The sequence below is a fragment of the Patagioenas fasciata genome, chromosome 14 (genome assembly GCF_037038585.1).
Source record: "Patagioenas fasciata isolate bPatFas1 chromosome 14, bPatFas1.hap1, whole genome shotgun sequence".
In the NCBI taxonomy this organism is placed as follows: Eukaryota; Metazoa; Chordata; class Aves; order Columbiformes; family Columbidae; genus Patagioenas; species Patagioenas fasciata.
In genome coordinates this window covers 12,531,100-12,547,752 of record NC_092533.1, presented here as the reverse complement: position 1 = coordinate 12,547,752, position 16,653 = coordinate 12,531,100, and the positions used below count along the sequence as shown (strand labels likewise).

The 16,653-nt window shown below is 36.7% G+C and overlaps 1 protein-coding gene and 1 long non-coding RNA gene across 3 annotated transcripts in view; one reads left to right on the top strand and one right to left on the bottom strand.

The window, feature by feature from the left end:
• Positions 1-16,653, top strand: part of LOC139829115 (uncharacterized) — a 401,519-nt gene that overhangs the window by 151,036 nt on the left and 233,830 nt on the right. The gene's annotated exons all lie outside the window — the stretch shown is intronic.
• The window catches only part of GABRG2 (gamma-aminobutyric acid type A receptor subunit gamma2), a 67,239-nt gene continuing 62,075 nt past the window's right edge, over positions 11,490-16,653 (bottom strand). Inside the window, exons 9-10 of one of the 2 annotated variants that reach the window (XM_065849213.2) lie at positions 14,966-14,989; positions 11,490-13,493 (exon numbers count right to left, since the gene is read on the bottom strand). In XM_065849213.2, coding sequence (XP_065705285.1) covers positions 13,218-13,493; positions 14,966-14,989 — 300 coding nt within the window. In that variant the 3' untranslated portion in view covers positions 11,490-13,217. The remainder of the gene's footprint in view (positions 13,494-14,965; positions 14,990-16,653) is intronic. The other variant, XM_065849214.2, reaches the window with a different exon arrangement.

The window sequence follows — 16,653 nt, the reverse complement described above, 5'->3', positions numbered from 1 at the left end:
TGCTCCAAAGTTGGCAGCTGCATCTGTCTGTCCATGTACTGTACACAATGGTCATCTAGCTGCTGTGTGGAAGGGGTGTAGGTGGGCCGGCTAAAAGCTATCGCTTATGATAATGAAGTGTAACAGCTTGGGAAAATGCTTTTCTGTGGAATTGTCTGGACTGCAAACAAGCCAAGCACATCAAAGGAACTAAATCCCTGACAAGGTGTTTGAAAAATAGGTCTGGGCACACAGAAGAACAGGAGCATAGCAAGAATGGAATAGCATGACAGTCGAACAGATAATTTCCAAGAAAAAGTCTGTTTGAGGGTGGACATCTCTTTCTAGAATTCAGTTACTGCTTTACTAAATGCTTTCTCATAGAAAGGTTTCAGAATTGATATTTTCTGTCAGCCATTCCTCCTGCATAGCTGCTGCTTTCTCTCTATTTATTGCTGATTTTAATGAATTTCTTTGATACTACCATTTGAGAATTAGAAAGTCTTGTATATTTTGTCACTTTGAAAAGAATAAAGTCTTTTTATGTGTCAGGAAAAGTAATAAAGAATGAAGTTTTGGAGATGGGAAGCTGGTGTCCTATTTGTTGTTTCTTAGACTTCAAAAACAGAGAAGACATAAGTGGGCAACGAAACTGGTAGGAAGAGGTTCAAGAACAGCAAACTACATTGCTTGAGAAGGTAGCTCTAGTAAAACCCTCAGACTTTTGATCATGTTGTTGAACTTGGGTCATATCACAACATTTTTGTCTGTGAAAGTAGAATTAAGAAGTGATACTTGAACTGAAAATACAGTAACAATGCAGTGAGGGAGACAGTGAAATATGCCTCCTTCCTCAAAATGAAACATTAAAAAATACATACTTCACAGAACTCAATTTAAAATCTGTTTCATTTGCTTGTACCTCTTCTGGGAAAATGGATAACAAAAGAGAATTTGAAAAACAAGTTAGAAAACTGACTTACTGTGTTATTTGCAGTAGTTCTGACTGCAGAGAAGCAAATGTGAAAACTTTATTTATTAATCCAGTATATTTTACTGAGCTTCCATTTAGACCTACAATTGCTTCTCCTGTCAGCAATGTATAATCTTTGGTGTTTTTGTGCTCATGTGTAAGGGCATTATACTTAATCGGTTAAGGCAACTTGATATAACCTTAATCTTCTGTTATTTTTGAATGTTTTTCTGTAAGTTGTCTCCTTGCTGCTTTTTTCCTGCCTCCCAGGTCACACCAGATTATTTTCATCCATTAGTTTTTCATTCATATCCATTCCATTATGCAAGTATTTTAGGCAAATTTCCAGAAATCTTTCAGTAGTTTTTTGTTTGTTTGTTTGTTTTTACTTTGACAGTGCTTATTAGTGATAATTTCTCCAGCAGGTCCCTTTCTTCCCTCCTGAATCAGCAATAAGATTTAATACCTAACCATTACTGGACCTCTGGCCCAGAAGTTCTTTTGGTCACTTACAATGACCTGAATTTCAAATCTGAAGGCAGTAGAAGCTGTGGGGCTCAGACACTGTGAAAAAGAAGACAAAATTAGCTATCTTGAACATAGTCTTCTTAGGCTTTCACCTGCAAAAGGATTTTCTGTTTTGCCTCCAAAAAGCACTTCAATGACTTGTCTTTCTGACTATGGTCCATTTTGTAGGGCAGGTTCCTGGCAAGGCACCAGCAGCCCTGTCAATACTCTCCTGCCCTTTCTAGGTCACTGACAGCCCAGTGACTTGTGATTTTCAGTCCCTCTCTAATGGGGTCACACACAGTTAATTACAAAGGGCCTTTTTTCTGGACTGCAGCCAGACTATCAAGCTTTCTGAAAGCCACTTTTCTATATGTATCTGAGCTTTTTGTTGTCAAAAGGTGAGGACTGTGAAGTTTGCTCTTCATCCACAGAGCAGATGGTACTAGTGCCAATTTCTATAGGACCAACTTACATGAACCCTGACATGGAGCATCTGTCCTTTGGAATGAAAGGTTAATTAAACGTCTTATGTTTTTGAATCCCACTTCTTCTAATAATAGTGCTGGTTTAGTCTCACTGCAAATTTGAATAAAGCCAACTTTCTTGCAGCAGCATTTGCCATGTATCTCCATTGTCTTTCAGAAGTCTAAAAGCCAGACTCTGCACTTCAGCTAGACTTATTTTATTCTATTTTCTAGTGAAAAGTAGCCTTCAAGTTTGAAATATTCACACTATGTAAGGCAACTTTGGGGCAGCAGAGATACTATAGAGACATGTCTTTCATTGGCAAAATACTTTGTCTGTAGTAGGAATTAAGGAGATGATATTGTTAAAATCTGTTTTAGTATAATTTTGGGCTTGAAAATGGCTGAGAAATGCGTAGTAGATTTGTGTTCAGTTGTATTTACTTACATCATATTATGGAGAGAGAAGACTGAACTGGCTACTCCCTGCAATTTATTTTTTGTTTAAACATAATGCCGGTTCACTGAGGCTGAGGTTTCTGACAGGAGTATCACTATTGATCATATTTTCAGCAATAAACCTTTCAGAGACTTACAGCAGGCTCTCAATGCACTTTCATGGGACTGGGAATATGGTGACGCAGCTGAGAAATCTGACCATTTTTCTTCTTGAAATCATGGGAAGATTTTTCTCTGACATCAACAGAAATCAAAGTGAGTTTCTAAACCATAAGTTTTGGTAAAAGTCGTAATGCATCATAGCCTGCTTGTTTCTAGAGGGGGCTCGGTATTCCATGTAGTGATGGATCATTTTATGATGGCTGTAAGATCGTTTTGTCTTGCACAACATTTCTACTTCCCTGCCAAGATTCCTGTCTCCACTGTACCGAGGGGACTCCCCTGTGTGTAAGAAATGCCACTGTTTGCAGAGCAGCTCAGTAATGTAGCCTGAGTCAGTGCGTGGCTGCTGTGTGGTGGTTCAGCAGTTGCTTCATAAACAGCTGAGAAGTCTCTGCAGAGGCAAAAAGAAATTTTCAGAGATAGGGAGGTAGAGATAGAGGGAGACAGAGAGGGAAATTTCCCAGGTTAAGCTTTTCCTCACTGATGACTAAAATCCTTGAGTAACCTTATAATCTTGGTACACCAAGATAAATGCTGCTACTGTGAGGCTGTGAATTATGAGTTCTCAGTAAACCCATGTCTTGCACTTCTCTACTCTAAATCAATCCCTGATTTATTTTTTTTTTCCAGTTAATTCAAGATTAGTAGATTTTAAGAGCAGAGTGGACTACAGTGAGCCTATGAATGAGATCAGATTCTTCTCCTAAATTAATCCATGAATAAATTTTGGATAACAATTTTGTCAAGAGTTTAAAAAAAAAGAAAGAAAAAAGGTATCTTATTGATCTGGCTTAAGAAAACTAAAAATATATACAAGATAGAAAAACACTGTCAAAATGAAACATTACAAATTTTTATTCTGAAGACAACTTAAATGAACCTTAACATTTGTTTATTTCCATTAGTGCCTTGAAACGGCTAAAATATGTACACAAGATATTTGATACTTACACATGCCAGAGATCTAGGGTTACACATGATGTAAAACAACCTTCTGCAAATAATTGACAGATCATGGAGAAACACAGTACTTGTCTACCTGTTGCATTTGGCTGGGAATACAATTAGTATACTTTCATCTTGAATAATTGTAAGAAAAAAAAAATCATCATTGATATTCGGACAAACTACTTTGATTCAAAAGTTGTCAAAGGTTCTCTGTTGACTTCTAAGAAACTTTCTTTGCTCTTCTTTAAAAATTAAATGCTAAAAAATAAGATTTTGTTGTTGTTGTTTCAAGATGATTTAGAGTCCCTACAGCCAGACCTCTTGTTCTTGTGTTTCCAAACAGCTGTTACAATAGAGGGACTAGGAGAGTCAATACTTGAAGTACAGTTTGGGGGTGGATAATGAAGTTCTAATCCTGAATTTAATAGGTACTGTATTTCCGTATTGGAATACGCTGTTCTCTAGTCTAGACAACTTTTAGTATTTCCAAAGATTCTAACAAAAACATTAATGACTTCTTTCTAGGGTAGAGAAGGATGTAAGATAGCAACTGTCTTCCTTTCTTTGGATTTTGACTGGTGAACATATGATCTAATCTGAACTTGCACTGCCTATTTGATATCACTGTGAAAAATGTAAGGACTCACACTTTGTCATTCTTTATTCCATGAGTAGTCTCAGGGAAAATTACAAGAGCCGCAGAATCTGTTAAGAAACACTCATTTATTCAGGAGCATTTGCAGAAAATATTAACTGCTCCTCTGTGAGGGATAACAAGATTTTTTCACATATTTTTAATTAAACTGAAAACTTCCATCTTTGCATAACAGGCTGGTTTGCTTGCTGGCCTTTGCATACTCTTTTTGCTCTTTTTAATTATTTCTATTTTTTATGCAAAAATCTTTTTCACACCTTCTCTTTGCTCTCTCTAAGCCGTTTGTTGTTTTTCACAGTTTGATCTACACTGACAGCTTTTTTTGCTGTGTTTTTGGTGCATAAAGAGCACAACATACATTTCAGTCTCAATGACTTTCATTTTAGATTAGGAAAACTGAAATACAAAGTGAGAACAAATATAAAATCTTCATGAGAGAGAAAGCAAAGAATCTGTAAGATCTGCAGTTTAAAAACCTCTGTAAAACCTTTCATCTTTAATCTTCTTATAATGTTGTCAGTGGCTGACAGGCAGGTGGAGAGAATTTTCATTTTATGGCATAGAAAGGACAGATTTGTGATTAAGGCATAGATTGGGTTTCAAAGGATTCTAGTTCAGTTTACATCTTTTGATATAAACTTTGTATGGTTGTCGTTTTAGGCTTCACATTGCCTGTATCTTTTCTTTCTTTTCCTCTTTTCTGTAATGATAGCATTCCTCTGTCTATTTAGATGTTGTCATCTCAGAAATGTTGTCTTTCACACCAGAGCTAACAACTTTGTGATAATCTGAAATTTAGGCCTGATGAGCGTTGTACAATAACTCCAGTTCATGGATGCAGTTGTGCGTGTGCCCAGTCCCTTTGGAAAGTCAGACTAAGAGCGTACTCAGTATGTGTCCACACACTCACCTGAACTGGTGCTGGAGAAGGAAGACATACAGGAGTGTTCTGAGAAATGAGATGTACCAAACAATGGGTCTGTTAGCAATATGAAATCTGCATAGTAAAACATTAAGCAAAATTCTCTTCAGTGATGTGAGAAGGATGGGGAGATGTTTATGTTTCAGTGTGTTGCCAACTCTGAACTATAAAAACAAATTAATATTCATCTTTTTGATGTCACACAAGCAACGGTGGATATTTCAAGCACAACTTCAGTAGAATTTGAAATGCGTGTCAACATTTTAAAACACTCTTATTGGAATCTATTATTTTTCACTCATCTGGCATAAAGACAAATTATTTTTATGTTGTTCACATTCAGTTGTTGTGGCTTTATATCTCATCTGACTTTTATGTTGTTCAACACATCATGAAACCAGGTTCCTTTTCATCTAAGAGTAATACACCTTGGTTTATTTTAGACTATTTTTTATGCATTGGGAAGCTATGCAAGCACACACATGGTGTTCAGTCTTCTAGACTTTACAGTATCAGTCAAGTGAAGATTTCTGCACCAGTAAAAAAGTGAACTTCTGATGGTTTGGCAAATGAGTGAGGGGTTTTTTTGGTGTAGTGTTTGCTTGGTTGGTTTTGTTGGTTGGGCGTGTTTGTTTGCTTTTCCAACTCATGAAACTAGCAAGCTGGGATTTAATTACACATTAAGCAGCCTCAAATGGCTCCTTGAAAGCCACCTGATACCATGTGCTTAGAATTTGAACACCTATAGGAAGGGAGAGTGTGTCTCATGTTGACTTCTTGCTTCATCAAGAGGCTGTAAAATAGGCCCAAAAGGAAAAGAATCAACCAAAAGAATGGAAAAAGAGAAGCAAGAAGAGGTTCTCTTTTTTTTTTTTTCTTTTGTTTTGTTTTTTTTTTTTTTTTCCTTCCCTAAAAGACAAGATAAAATAAGGGCATTTTAAAAAGGAGTATCTTCTGCATTGTGCTCTCCCTTTGCACCAGATAGGGATTCCAGTGTACTGAGGGCTGGCTCTTCTGTGCCCACATGCCAGGGAGAGTGGGAGGGAAGGTAGAAGGAGCAATAACGTGATACTTAACATTTAGTTGGCACAATCCTCAGAAGAATTTTTACAATTATTTCAAATGCGCATGGGATGTGAACTTCAACCCGCTTACAGAATCAGAGCCTGTGTGTCTGCATTAACTGCTCAGCATTACTGGTTTTTCCTTTTTGTACATGGAGGAAAAATAAACTCTGGAGCCTAAAATCTATGCTCATACAATGAGCTTGTATTCAGCTGCTTCCTCTCTGAAATTTTTTTATCTTATTTCAGGTTGAGGATTAATTTTAAGACTTCACAGAAAGATCAGTGTTTTATCCTTAAATTCCCTGCCAAGGACAAAATCACACACACAAAAGCGGATCAAATGACTTTCAAATGTCAGAGATCTTGAGCAGAGCTAACCACTGAAACTTTACTGGGCAGACATCCTGTATTCTGTTCATTTGACAATAGCTCTGAAATATGCAATTACAGAGTAGACGTGTGCTATCATTTGCACTTTGGCAGTTTTTGGTCACAACTAATGCCATCACTAAAGGAAGCAGCCAGAAGCTAAACAGGAGTCACGCAGATTAATTAACACAGACTTATGGTTCTTAAAAGTATGTGTAGAAACTGACATCAGTTTACAAATAACTATTTCTAAATAATTAAAATGAATCCTCAATAAATTCTCCTGGTTATCATTGATGACGAACCATTCTATTATAATGATCTAACTTTTTCCACATTATGCTTTTACATGGTGCTCTGAACACGTGTTAGTGCATTGGCTGAGGAACGCTGGGCCAGCAGACATGGGTGACAAGGCACCAGCAGCACCTGAGTAATAATTCAACAAGGCCATGGACAGGATGTGTTAGTGGGACACACAGCTGCTAACAGAAGCTGCAGCACACTTAATGAGAACCATTTTTCTATGGTATCAATGACTTAGTGGGCAGGTGAGAAGGCTTTATAGAGGATTTCAGAAGAAAGTTATGATTTTCATTAAAAAAATTTCACTTTTTTGGGGGAGTTCTGTTCAGGCCTGCTCTTAGATATACTTGGGACTTGGGCTTATTTCTGTGTGCACAAGTGATAGGGTACGAGGTCAACGACTGCTGGAAGGAGGAACTGCCCTACCTTGTCTGTAAAGTGAATGCTGCAAAGGACAGAGAAGGCTTCCTAATGCCTAAAAATGGTATTTTATTAAAACAAAGACTAATGTACTAGAACAAGATGACTCTTCAGATAGGGAAAGTTCTGATCAGCTATGGCAGGTCACACAGAATAGTTTGAAACAAAACTCTCCATGTGTATTAGGAGTTTGCAAGGTGTTTTCCTGGACACAGTTTTGCTCTCTACTGTACAGATTTTGGACAGGCTGTGATTTGTGCTGCTGTGTTTCCCCATGTAGCATTCTCTGTTCTGGTGTTTGGACCTCTTTGTCCAAATGCTGCATGATGACCTAGAGGGGCACAGAACAAACAGACAGTCACACTCCCTGTTGTTCCCTCAGCTTTGTAACAAAGGCTAACTTAGGATGTTTCTACAGTAAATATAAAAATAATCAAATTATTCTGACAAATCAAAATTAGAGGTGTACTTGATATTCCTTGTAGTTTAACAGAGATTTCTTTTTTTTCCTTTGGCTGTGGTATTTTTGCAAAATAATCTGTAGAAAAAAAAATCGCAGAAAAATTCTTTTATAACTAAATGACTGTTTCTTAAGCTGCTTTTGCAGTTTAATTTTCACTGAGTATTTTTATTGTTTAGACTTGGTATTTCTTGTATATACCAAGTGTTTGATTTTGATTCAAACATTGTAACATTTGGTAAACTCATCCCTTTCTGGTCTGTACCTGTGATCCTCTGACGGTCTCCCAGGGGCCATTCATGGTGTGCTCAGCTGGTGTTTATCTTAACTAAAGAGCTGCTGAGGGCTCCTAAGAAACTAACAGCAAAGCTACTGGAACCAAGGAGGGCAGCCAAAAAATGCTCATGAAGTGTTACATAGGGTTTGAAGGAATTAGTGACAGTTCTTTCAGTGTGGCCATCATCTTTGCTTTTCAGAAATATCCCAGGAGCTTCAGCATCTGTAGACAGCATCCTCAGGTGCTTGACATCAGCAGGAGTGCTGCTACGTGGGGAGGGTGCAGCTTTGGTGGTATTTGTGCCATACCTGGATGTTGTCAGGGTCTGCAGATCGTGCAAATATGGATACTCTCTGGGCTCTTACAATCCAGGATAGAGAGACCTGGACTTAATGAGAGCTGGCATCAGCTCTCCTGAAAACAAAGGCAAACATGAAGTTAGAAATAGGTCTGTCTTATTGCTTTTTAACCTCCTAGTATTGAGTCCATTAGCTTTAGTACTTCACCTGTATTTTCTTTAAAAGTGATAGTTTTCGAATTACTATAGTTTTTCAGAGTTGAAATGCAATCACAAATCCTGCTGAAGCTGTGGGGATGATGATTTATGGGGCAGAAGCATCACACATGCGAGTAAGATGCAGAGCTGCCAGCTCAGCAGGATAGCTATCAAATTCAGGTGAATGTTCAGTGAAGGCAAAGGAATTGGAAAGAGCAAAAGGAAAATTTCTTTTTCCACGATAAATCTCACTGTGGCAGCAGATTAAAGAGCACTGATATAACTAGAATGAGAAGCAGCAAAATCTGTGAAACCTGAATAGATTTATGAGATTATAGAATTCCCAAAATTGTCAGTCTGGTCTTTCACTTCTAGCCTTAACTGAAACGCTGAGATGAATTCTGAGAACTTATGAATATACATTGTTTTGTCAATACAAACATGCAGACTTCTTTTTTTTTTTTTGAGGAAAGGCATGGTAAATTCACTCTTTTTTCTTGAATACAGCAAAGTATCCAACTATGCTAAATCTTCTCTAGCAAGTCTGAATTTCGAGTAGTCTATAGCCTCATCTACTGTTTTTGTAGACATTTTGTAAATATATTAGGTGGATAGATGTCTCTGTGTGCTTGTGTCTTATTTTAGGAATGAAATAAGTCCTGGTCTGCAGTTGTTTTGAGAGAGGGTGTTGGTGTTGTGGTTTGTTGGCTGTGTGTGGTGGTTTTGGTTTTGTAGTTGTTGGGGTTTGTTGTTGTTTGGGGTTTTTGTTTGTTTATTTGGGTTTTTTTTTTTGGGGGGTGTGTGCTTTGTTTTGTTCCTGTGGGTAAATTAAGGTTAGGTTTCTCATAGCAAAATGACTGAATCTGTAATTAGGCTTATAGCACATACCTGAAAATTCTAGAGGAGTCATGGCTAATTAAACTTCATCAGATAGAGAGAGATTTCAGTATGCTGGTATCAAAAAGCATGTCTCTGGTGGAGAGATCAATGTTTCAAATGTTCTTCATACTCATTGAATTAAAGCTATCTTAATATTTTCTCATTTCTTATTTTCCTTTTTCTCATTTTGACAATCAATGTGAGTTTTATCTGAGTCCAAATGGGAAAATCTTATTCAGTCTTGTCATAGCGTGCTTTTTTATTTTCCCCCTAAAAGAAAGGCAACCTTTTTTTTTATGTGTTTTTCTGAACTAATTCAATATTCTGTAATGAATTATTCAGATGGTTTGCTGACTTGGAAACAAAGCTTTTAACTCATGTCTGTGATTCCGTGATATTTTGAAGGTCATGAACTTTCTTTTACATATGCAACAGATAAGTTTTTCATTGTAAATCTTGACTTAAAAAAACCCCACAGTAATGTGCAAGTAGGTAGTCTAAATCTTTTCATCTACAGAATCCTTCTAAATTAGGAGGGAAAGTGCTTTGGCTTTTAATTTCTTTAAATGGAACAATAGATCTCTCATGGGCATAATAAACTGATTTATTTACCTGTGAAGCTTTTTATAGGATTTAATTATATTATCTTCGCAAAGCAACTAAAATTTTGTTTGAAAGACAACACTTGCATTTAAAATGTCACTTTTTCCCCTGGACTGTAATTAATTTCATTTAGATGGCTCCTTTATATTTTTTACTTTTCTTCTTGTGTTCATACTTACACTTGGATTCTGCCTTGGGATCCCTCAGCTTAAAATAGCAGGTGTCGTTTTTCCAGCAGCGGAAGCCCATGAACAGGCTAAATTTTTCACTAAGTCCTTCTCTTGGACGTAGCTATTCATTTCCAAATAACATTACCTTTCTGCCACAGCATCACCAAAATCCGGTTCTTCATCCACGTAGGTGAAGGCTGAAGCCTAAATGTGTTCTATTGAGCTCAGAACTGCAACCTCCAGTGTTCTGACCTTAACAATTATTCTGTTTTCTCTGGATTGTATTGCCTCTGAATTCATCTTCTTAGCTTGTTGCTTTGGGCTGCCCCTTTAGTCCATTAACGTACATAATTCTTGTGTAATTCGGCAAATTCTCTTCTTTGCTGCTTTAATTCAGTTCTCAGCTGCAGGCTGGATAGAGTAGATCAGCTCGATGTTGGCTTCAGCTTCTGTGCTATGGTCATGTCTTAGTTTCTTTTCTCAACTACCCACAAAGGTTTTTTCTTAGTCTTGCCTTTCCTCTGTAGCATGAGAAATACTTCCACAAACCTGAAGAAAATCCTTGCTTATCCTCTTTCAAATCCCAAGTCTCAACCCTTGATCCTACAAAACCCAGATTTTGTGGTAATGCAGATAATCTAAAACTTGATTTTCCCAATTCTTTTTTTGGTTCCATGTGAAGCGATGCTACCTACTCAAATTCACACAGTTAACAAAGCTTTTTTGTTCCTTTTTGCACATTATTCATTTGATTGAGTGTTATTTAACTTTTTTTTTTTTTTTCCCTTTTCTACCTGTGTTTTTAGACTGAAAGGCTTTGGGGCCACCGGAGGAAGGAGATCCAAATATTTGGACTGCCAATATTTGCTGCTATAGCTGTGCCATTGAAACTAATACACGTGGTATATTTGACCAGTGGATTCATCATTCATGTTAGATAGATTTACGTGACTGTGGGAAAGTGAGCTAGAAATTAGAGGGTGTGGGCATATAATCTGTGCTGGGAACCGCACCTTTAGGGCTTTAGCATTTTGTATTGTATGGAGGCTAAAATTATATGTCAAAGATGATTGACTCTCATTCAGGAGTGGAGGTACTGTCTACTTTAAGTACATGAAGAAAGGTTATCTCTCTTCATTAGGATACTTCCAATTCAGTGATTTTTTTTTTTTTTTTAAGAGAGGTAATCTTTAGAATGGTTTTGAAGATTTAGTCTCCATCCTTGAAAGTTATGTGAGCCATTTGACTACAAAATGAGGCAATCGAGAGGGTTATAATCACCTATATTTAGGCAGCTGATGAGTCAAACTAGTCAAGCAGTCTAGTCCTTGAAGCATGCTCTTAACAAACTGATCGCAAGGAAACTGGAATTGAGTGCAGCAGTTTTATTGAAAAAGTCCACAGGTGTGTGCAATTCCTTTATTAAAATGTTTTGAAATACATTGGACAAGGAGCAATTGATGATCAAGAGATATTCCTTTTTTATACATTTTTATTTCCAAAACTATACAAACCTGGGAAAACATTCCTTTGCTTCCATTTTAGCTATTAATAGTTCTGTAGTGATAAGTTATATATCTCCCTTTTCAATCTGCAAGCCCACTTTCCTGGAGGTGACATTTTACATCTTTGACAATTAAAAAAAACCAAAAAAAGGTCAGTCATATTTACATGTGCTTAAGGTTGCATAACTGAGCATCATACAGGTTCTGGAAACCAGTGGATAAATGGTTTTTAAGATTCACCCAGGTGGGTTGAAGGTTTTAAATACACATAAACTGCATACATGTGATTCAGTAGCCAAGACACCCTTTGTTCCCTTTTAGTTTCAAGGCTATTTATACACTGTGTGCTAGCCATGGTAAAGGTTTGTTTTAGTAAAGGTACTCATCAAGTGAAAAGCAGCCCTGACAACAACTATTGCTGATCAAGGACATGAATGGGCAGAGAATTATATGTGTATATATAATACAAAATCTAATGTTTAAAAATGAACTTGAAGCTTTCATGTAAAAATAATGTCTAGAATAAATGCTATTTCCTGGGCTGGATTAAAGCATAAAAAAGCTGCCACAAACACTTGTGTAAGGAAAAAAGTAGAGCTCAACATGGGAAAAGAACAGTAGAAGCACATGGATTAAATTCAGAAGCTGGTCTCGCAATGTATAATTACTGAAAATTCAGTTGAAATATAGCAACATTATCAATGGAAGATGAAGTCTACAACTGCAGCAGACACATACAACAGTATACTTTATGAGCTATTATATTGGCCATACAGATTTGTCTACGTGTTATTTATTTGAATCCTTAAGGCTTCTCTAATGTCTTAGATGAAAGTGCTGTCTGCTTGGATCTTCCATGCATGAGGGAAAGGGGTCATTTTTCAAGGAAAAAAAAAAAAAAAATGTCCACATTTCAATTACAATAGCACATCCAGAGACACAAAATAAAAGACAAAACTTTATGGTACCTTTGTTCCATTTATTTTGGCCCCTGAAAGACGCATGCACTAGACTTTATATACTACAAGGTATTGAAATATTTACAGCATTGTACATGTGCTCTCAAAGGGATGGCAAAGGAAAAGATCTATTTTTATCTTGGTGGGAGTAGAAGTTACTTTTGTAGCTTAATAATACCTATTCAAAGTGAGAGATGACTCTTCCAAAAAGAAAAGTCCACATAGAATAAAGCTATAGCATAATTATAGCCAATGTTAACAAACTGTACAGCACTTTACCTGGGAATTCTCCTTTCTCTCACTCCTGTTTGAATCAGAATTACCATCTAGTGATGTCGCAATGTTCCCCTTGTCCTGTCTGCTCTGTTTCTCTCTATTCCGGCAGGTTTAGCTGTATATTACCTTTTTATGTGATTTTTATTTCAACTTATTTTGGCATGTTGAATGGTCATTTAATTCACAATAACCTGACGGTAATTTTTGGACAAATTACATGACTGATATTTACCAGGTTATGGCACTAAAGAATTCAGACCACTATAAAGCGCATTGTGTATACTTCAAGTGGACTTAGGAAACCATCTCTCTAAGAACTTGAGTGAGTAAGGCTCATATCACCGATTTCCCTCTGCTTTTAAAGGTAAAGATATGATACCCAATACACCAGGTTAAACAAACAGAAGGCAGTTGGGAAGAAGATGCGGGCATAGGAGTCCATTTTGGCAATGCGGATGTGTATCCTTCCGTGCCTCCACGCTCCTGTTCGACAATCCTCAAAGCAGCAAAAAAAACTGGCACAGTCCTTGCCGTCGAGACACTCATACCCGTATTCTTCGTCCCTTTCTTGGAGGTGTGTAGCATTGTTCATTTGAATAGTAGCTGATCGAGGGCGGATGTCAATTGTAGGCGCCTAAGATGGAGTGGCAAAAAAAAAAAAAGAAAAAGGGGGCAAAAGGGAGAGACTCTGTTATTATCACCAGAACAACAGGGGGTGGAGAGTAATGGTCAACATCTGAATAATGGTTCTGCATGGGGTACATGGGAAATTGCTGAGGAGTTCTAAAGGTAGTATTACCCTGGAACTTATTAATATCAGTTGCATCGCACACTTTAAATTTACAGGAAAGCAGTGTGAGTCAATATAAAGTTAACAGCTGTGGACAACTAGCTTTAAAGTCAAACTAAGTAGAGATTAGAGGTTAAAGGAAACATTCAAGAATGCAATTGATGGCATTTTAAGTTTCTTTTTGTGTTTATATTTTTACATAGCTCCTCGATATTCGAAGGCAATTTGTGTATTGCACATGGAAGGAACTGAAATAATCAATTGGAAATGCAGGATTTTAATATAGAGCTGGTTCATGTTGAGATAGTAGCAAATATACATACAGGAAAAAAGACAAGATCTGTGTCTTTTGAATAAGGTTAGGAGAACCTCTATAAGACTCTTCAATTGTTTGAATATATGCAGTTCACCATCTACTAATGTTCACCAATTGTAAGGTTGAATATATTCCAATTTCTACATAGTAGCTCTATATATATACGCACACGTATATATTGGGAGTGAATTGAGCAAATTAAGCACTTTTGAGTTTGAGCTCTTGGCAAACACTGGGATGGCAGGCATTGAAATCTCCTGCTGACAGTTATTAGGGTAAGATAACCACAGTTTCATTCCAGAAGTATGGAAATTTCTTGGCTTTTATGTGGATTCTTTTTTTCCTTTTTTTTTTTTTTTTTTTAATGAAATCTCCGCATTTCTGGATGAAGATAAGGTGTAGATGTGGAACTTGGCTAGATATATTTGGTAATTTGCTAAAAGCGTGTTGATCCAGTGACAGCATTAAAAATACATTTGCATCTTAAACCCTTTCAAAACTCTGCCTTTTTTACATAAGAAACAGCATTTGAATAATTGATGACGTTGAATTTTGGTCAGGTCAAATGTGAACAGATTTGGTTTTATAATTTTGAGTGAAATCACTAAGGCTAAAAAGGCAGGGTCAGAGCTGAGTTCTAAAAGGGTGTAGTGCAGGTTTCTGGTGTAGCTGGTACTATTGGATCCCATGGCAGATTGAGAAAGAGAGGAGCAAGAATGTTTTAACATTAAACTCTCTTAACTCATGCGATCCAATAATGTTGCTCGCTCTTGAACTTAGGTAAGTTCAGAGCCATAGTGAATCAGTATTGGGCTGCTGAATCAACTCTACAAATTGTTTAGAAATACGTAACCATTCTACTTAATTAGGAAGTTACCTTGAGTAGAATGCTTAGATGTCTCACTAAAAAACTACCAACAAATCACCACCGTCATATAAGCTCTAATAGTTAAATTCAGCAGTCGCATGCAGTGAATTTCCATTCCAAAAAACATTATACCTTGAAGGAAAACATCCGAAGAAGCTTTCATTTTGTAGACAGAAAAGAGAGTCAGAGGGGTTTGTTTTAAATTAAAGAAAGGAAAGAAAGAGACAAAAATAATGTAAATTAAAAATATGTTTCTAAAACATAGTAAGTCAAAAAGAACTAAATTTATAGAGATGTTGGGATAATAGCAATTTAAACAAGTATCTGCAGTATAAAACCCCCACATTTTTCATTTGTCACTGTCTTGTAGCTACATCTGGGCCAAAACCGTATCAAACTCCATTTAGATCTTTTCATATTCCCAGGGCATTCCAATCTTTCATGTTGAACTGTTTTGAAAGAGACCATTCACAGCTTATCAAAATACTCCTTTTACCTGCAGATTGGGTCCTGAACACTCTGCCTTTGAGGGTTTTTAGACTCTGTGATTAGGATCCAGGCAATCATTTATAGTTCTGTTTGGCAACAAATGCTCACAGATGAGTCAAGAAGAAGTAAACTGCCCTTATATGGACATCTCGAAGTGAGACAACTAAATTTGAAGTAGTTTATCTTTGCTCCTTTAATTACACATGAAAGACACACCTGCACATAGAGAGCCATTCATTTCAGCCTAAGGCAGGAGGCCAGGAAGCATCACCCTCCAGAAATGCCTCTTTGTTTCTTTTGACCAAAAGAGAGGTCTGTGATCAAATCCTTCTTCAGCATAGCTAAAGTTAGGAGAGAATTTTTCCTCTATAGCCTTATAGATGCTTTTCTGGCTGTTTATCCACTGCAGAATACATATATACCTGTATTTAGAGTCTACTTCTCAACAGCAATTTAAGTTGAAAGTATAGCAATAATATGTAATAAAAGGGGGTTTCATTACTACTTTTTCTATATTACTTTTGTGCTGTGTTTCATAACTAGAAGATAATATTTTCAAAAGTCATGGAAGATTTTAACAGAGCAAATCCAAGTGACTTCATTGTTTCCTAGGTGCTTGAAATGGATTTGAAAATATTCTCTGTAAATGTAGAAGACTTGTTCTTCACGTTTTTCAAAGGCATATTTGGGTTTTTTTGAAGATGATTAAGCTACTTTTCCCTCTAGGATTTTACACTCATTCTTTTCAACTCGGAGAATCTAGACAACAGTTTTTTCAGCTGACTTGCAAAAGGCAGGGAGAAATCTGTCCTGGACAAAATAAGTGACAATTTTTTTCCCTATTTGGGAAAAAACTCCCTACTGAGGATACTTCCAGAATTTTTAAATTTTGACTATTAGGTACTTTTTATATTATTGTGCAGTATACAACTGTAAGTAAATTGTAAACTGCTAACCAAATCACTTTCTAAGGGAGAGAAGTAGGTAGAGAAGGTAAGAAATACAAGAAAAAGAATGTAAGAAAACAATGAAAAGGAAACAGATGTTTAAGGGGAAATTAGGAAAAGCACACTCCATAGTTTGAGTATAAAAGTTCACTGTAGTCCTTATAATAAGAAAAACAGTTATGTCAATAATATGGGCATAAGTTAATGGCAGAAAACCTTGCTAGAGCTAAGACAGAGAAACTGGGAGTTCTTCCATAAAGGTCACAGTAAAAGCTCTGCCTACAACATAAGTAATGGGTTTTGGTGATAGTTGTGATCTGCAGAACGCTGTGGTTAAAAGGGTGCTTATTCTAAGAAATGAGTTTCTCTGGCATCCAGACAACT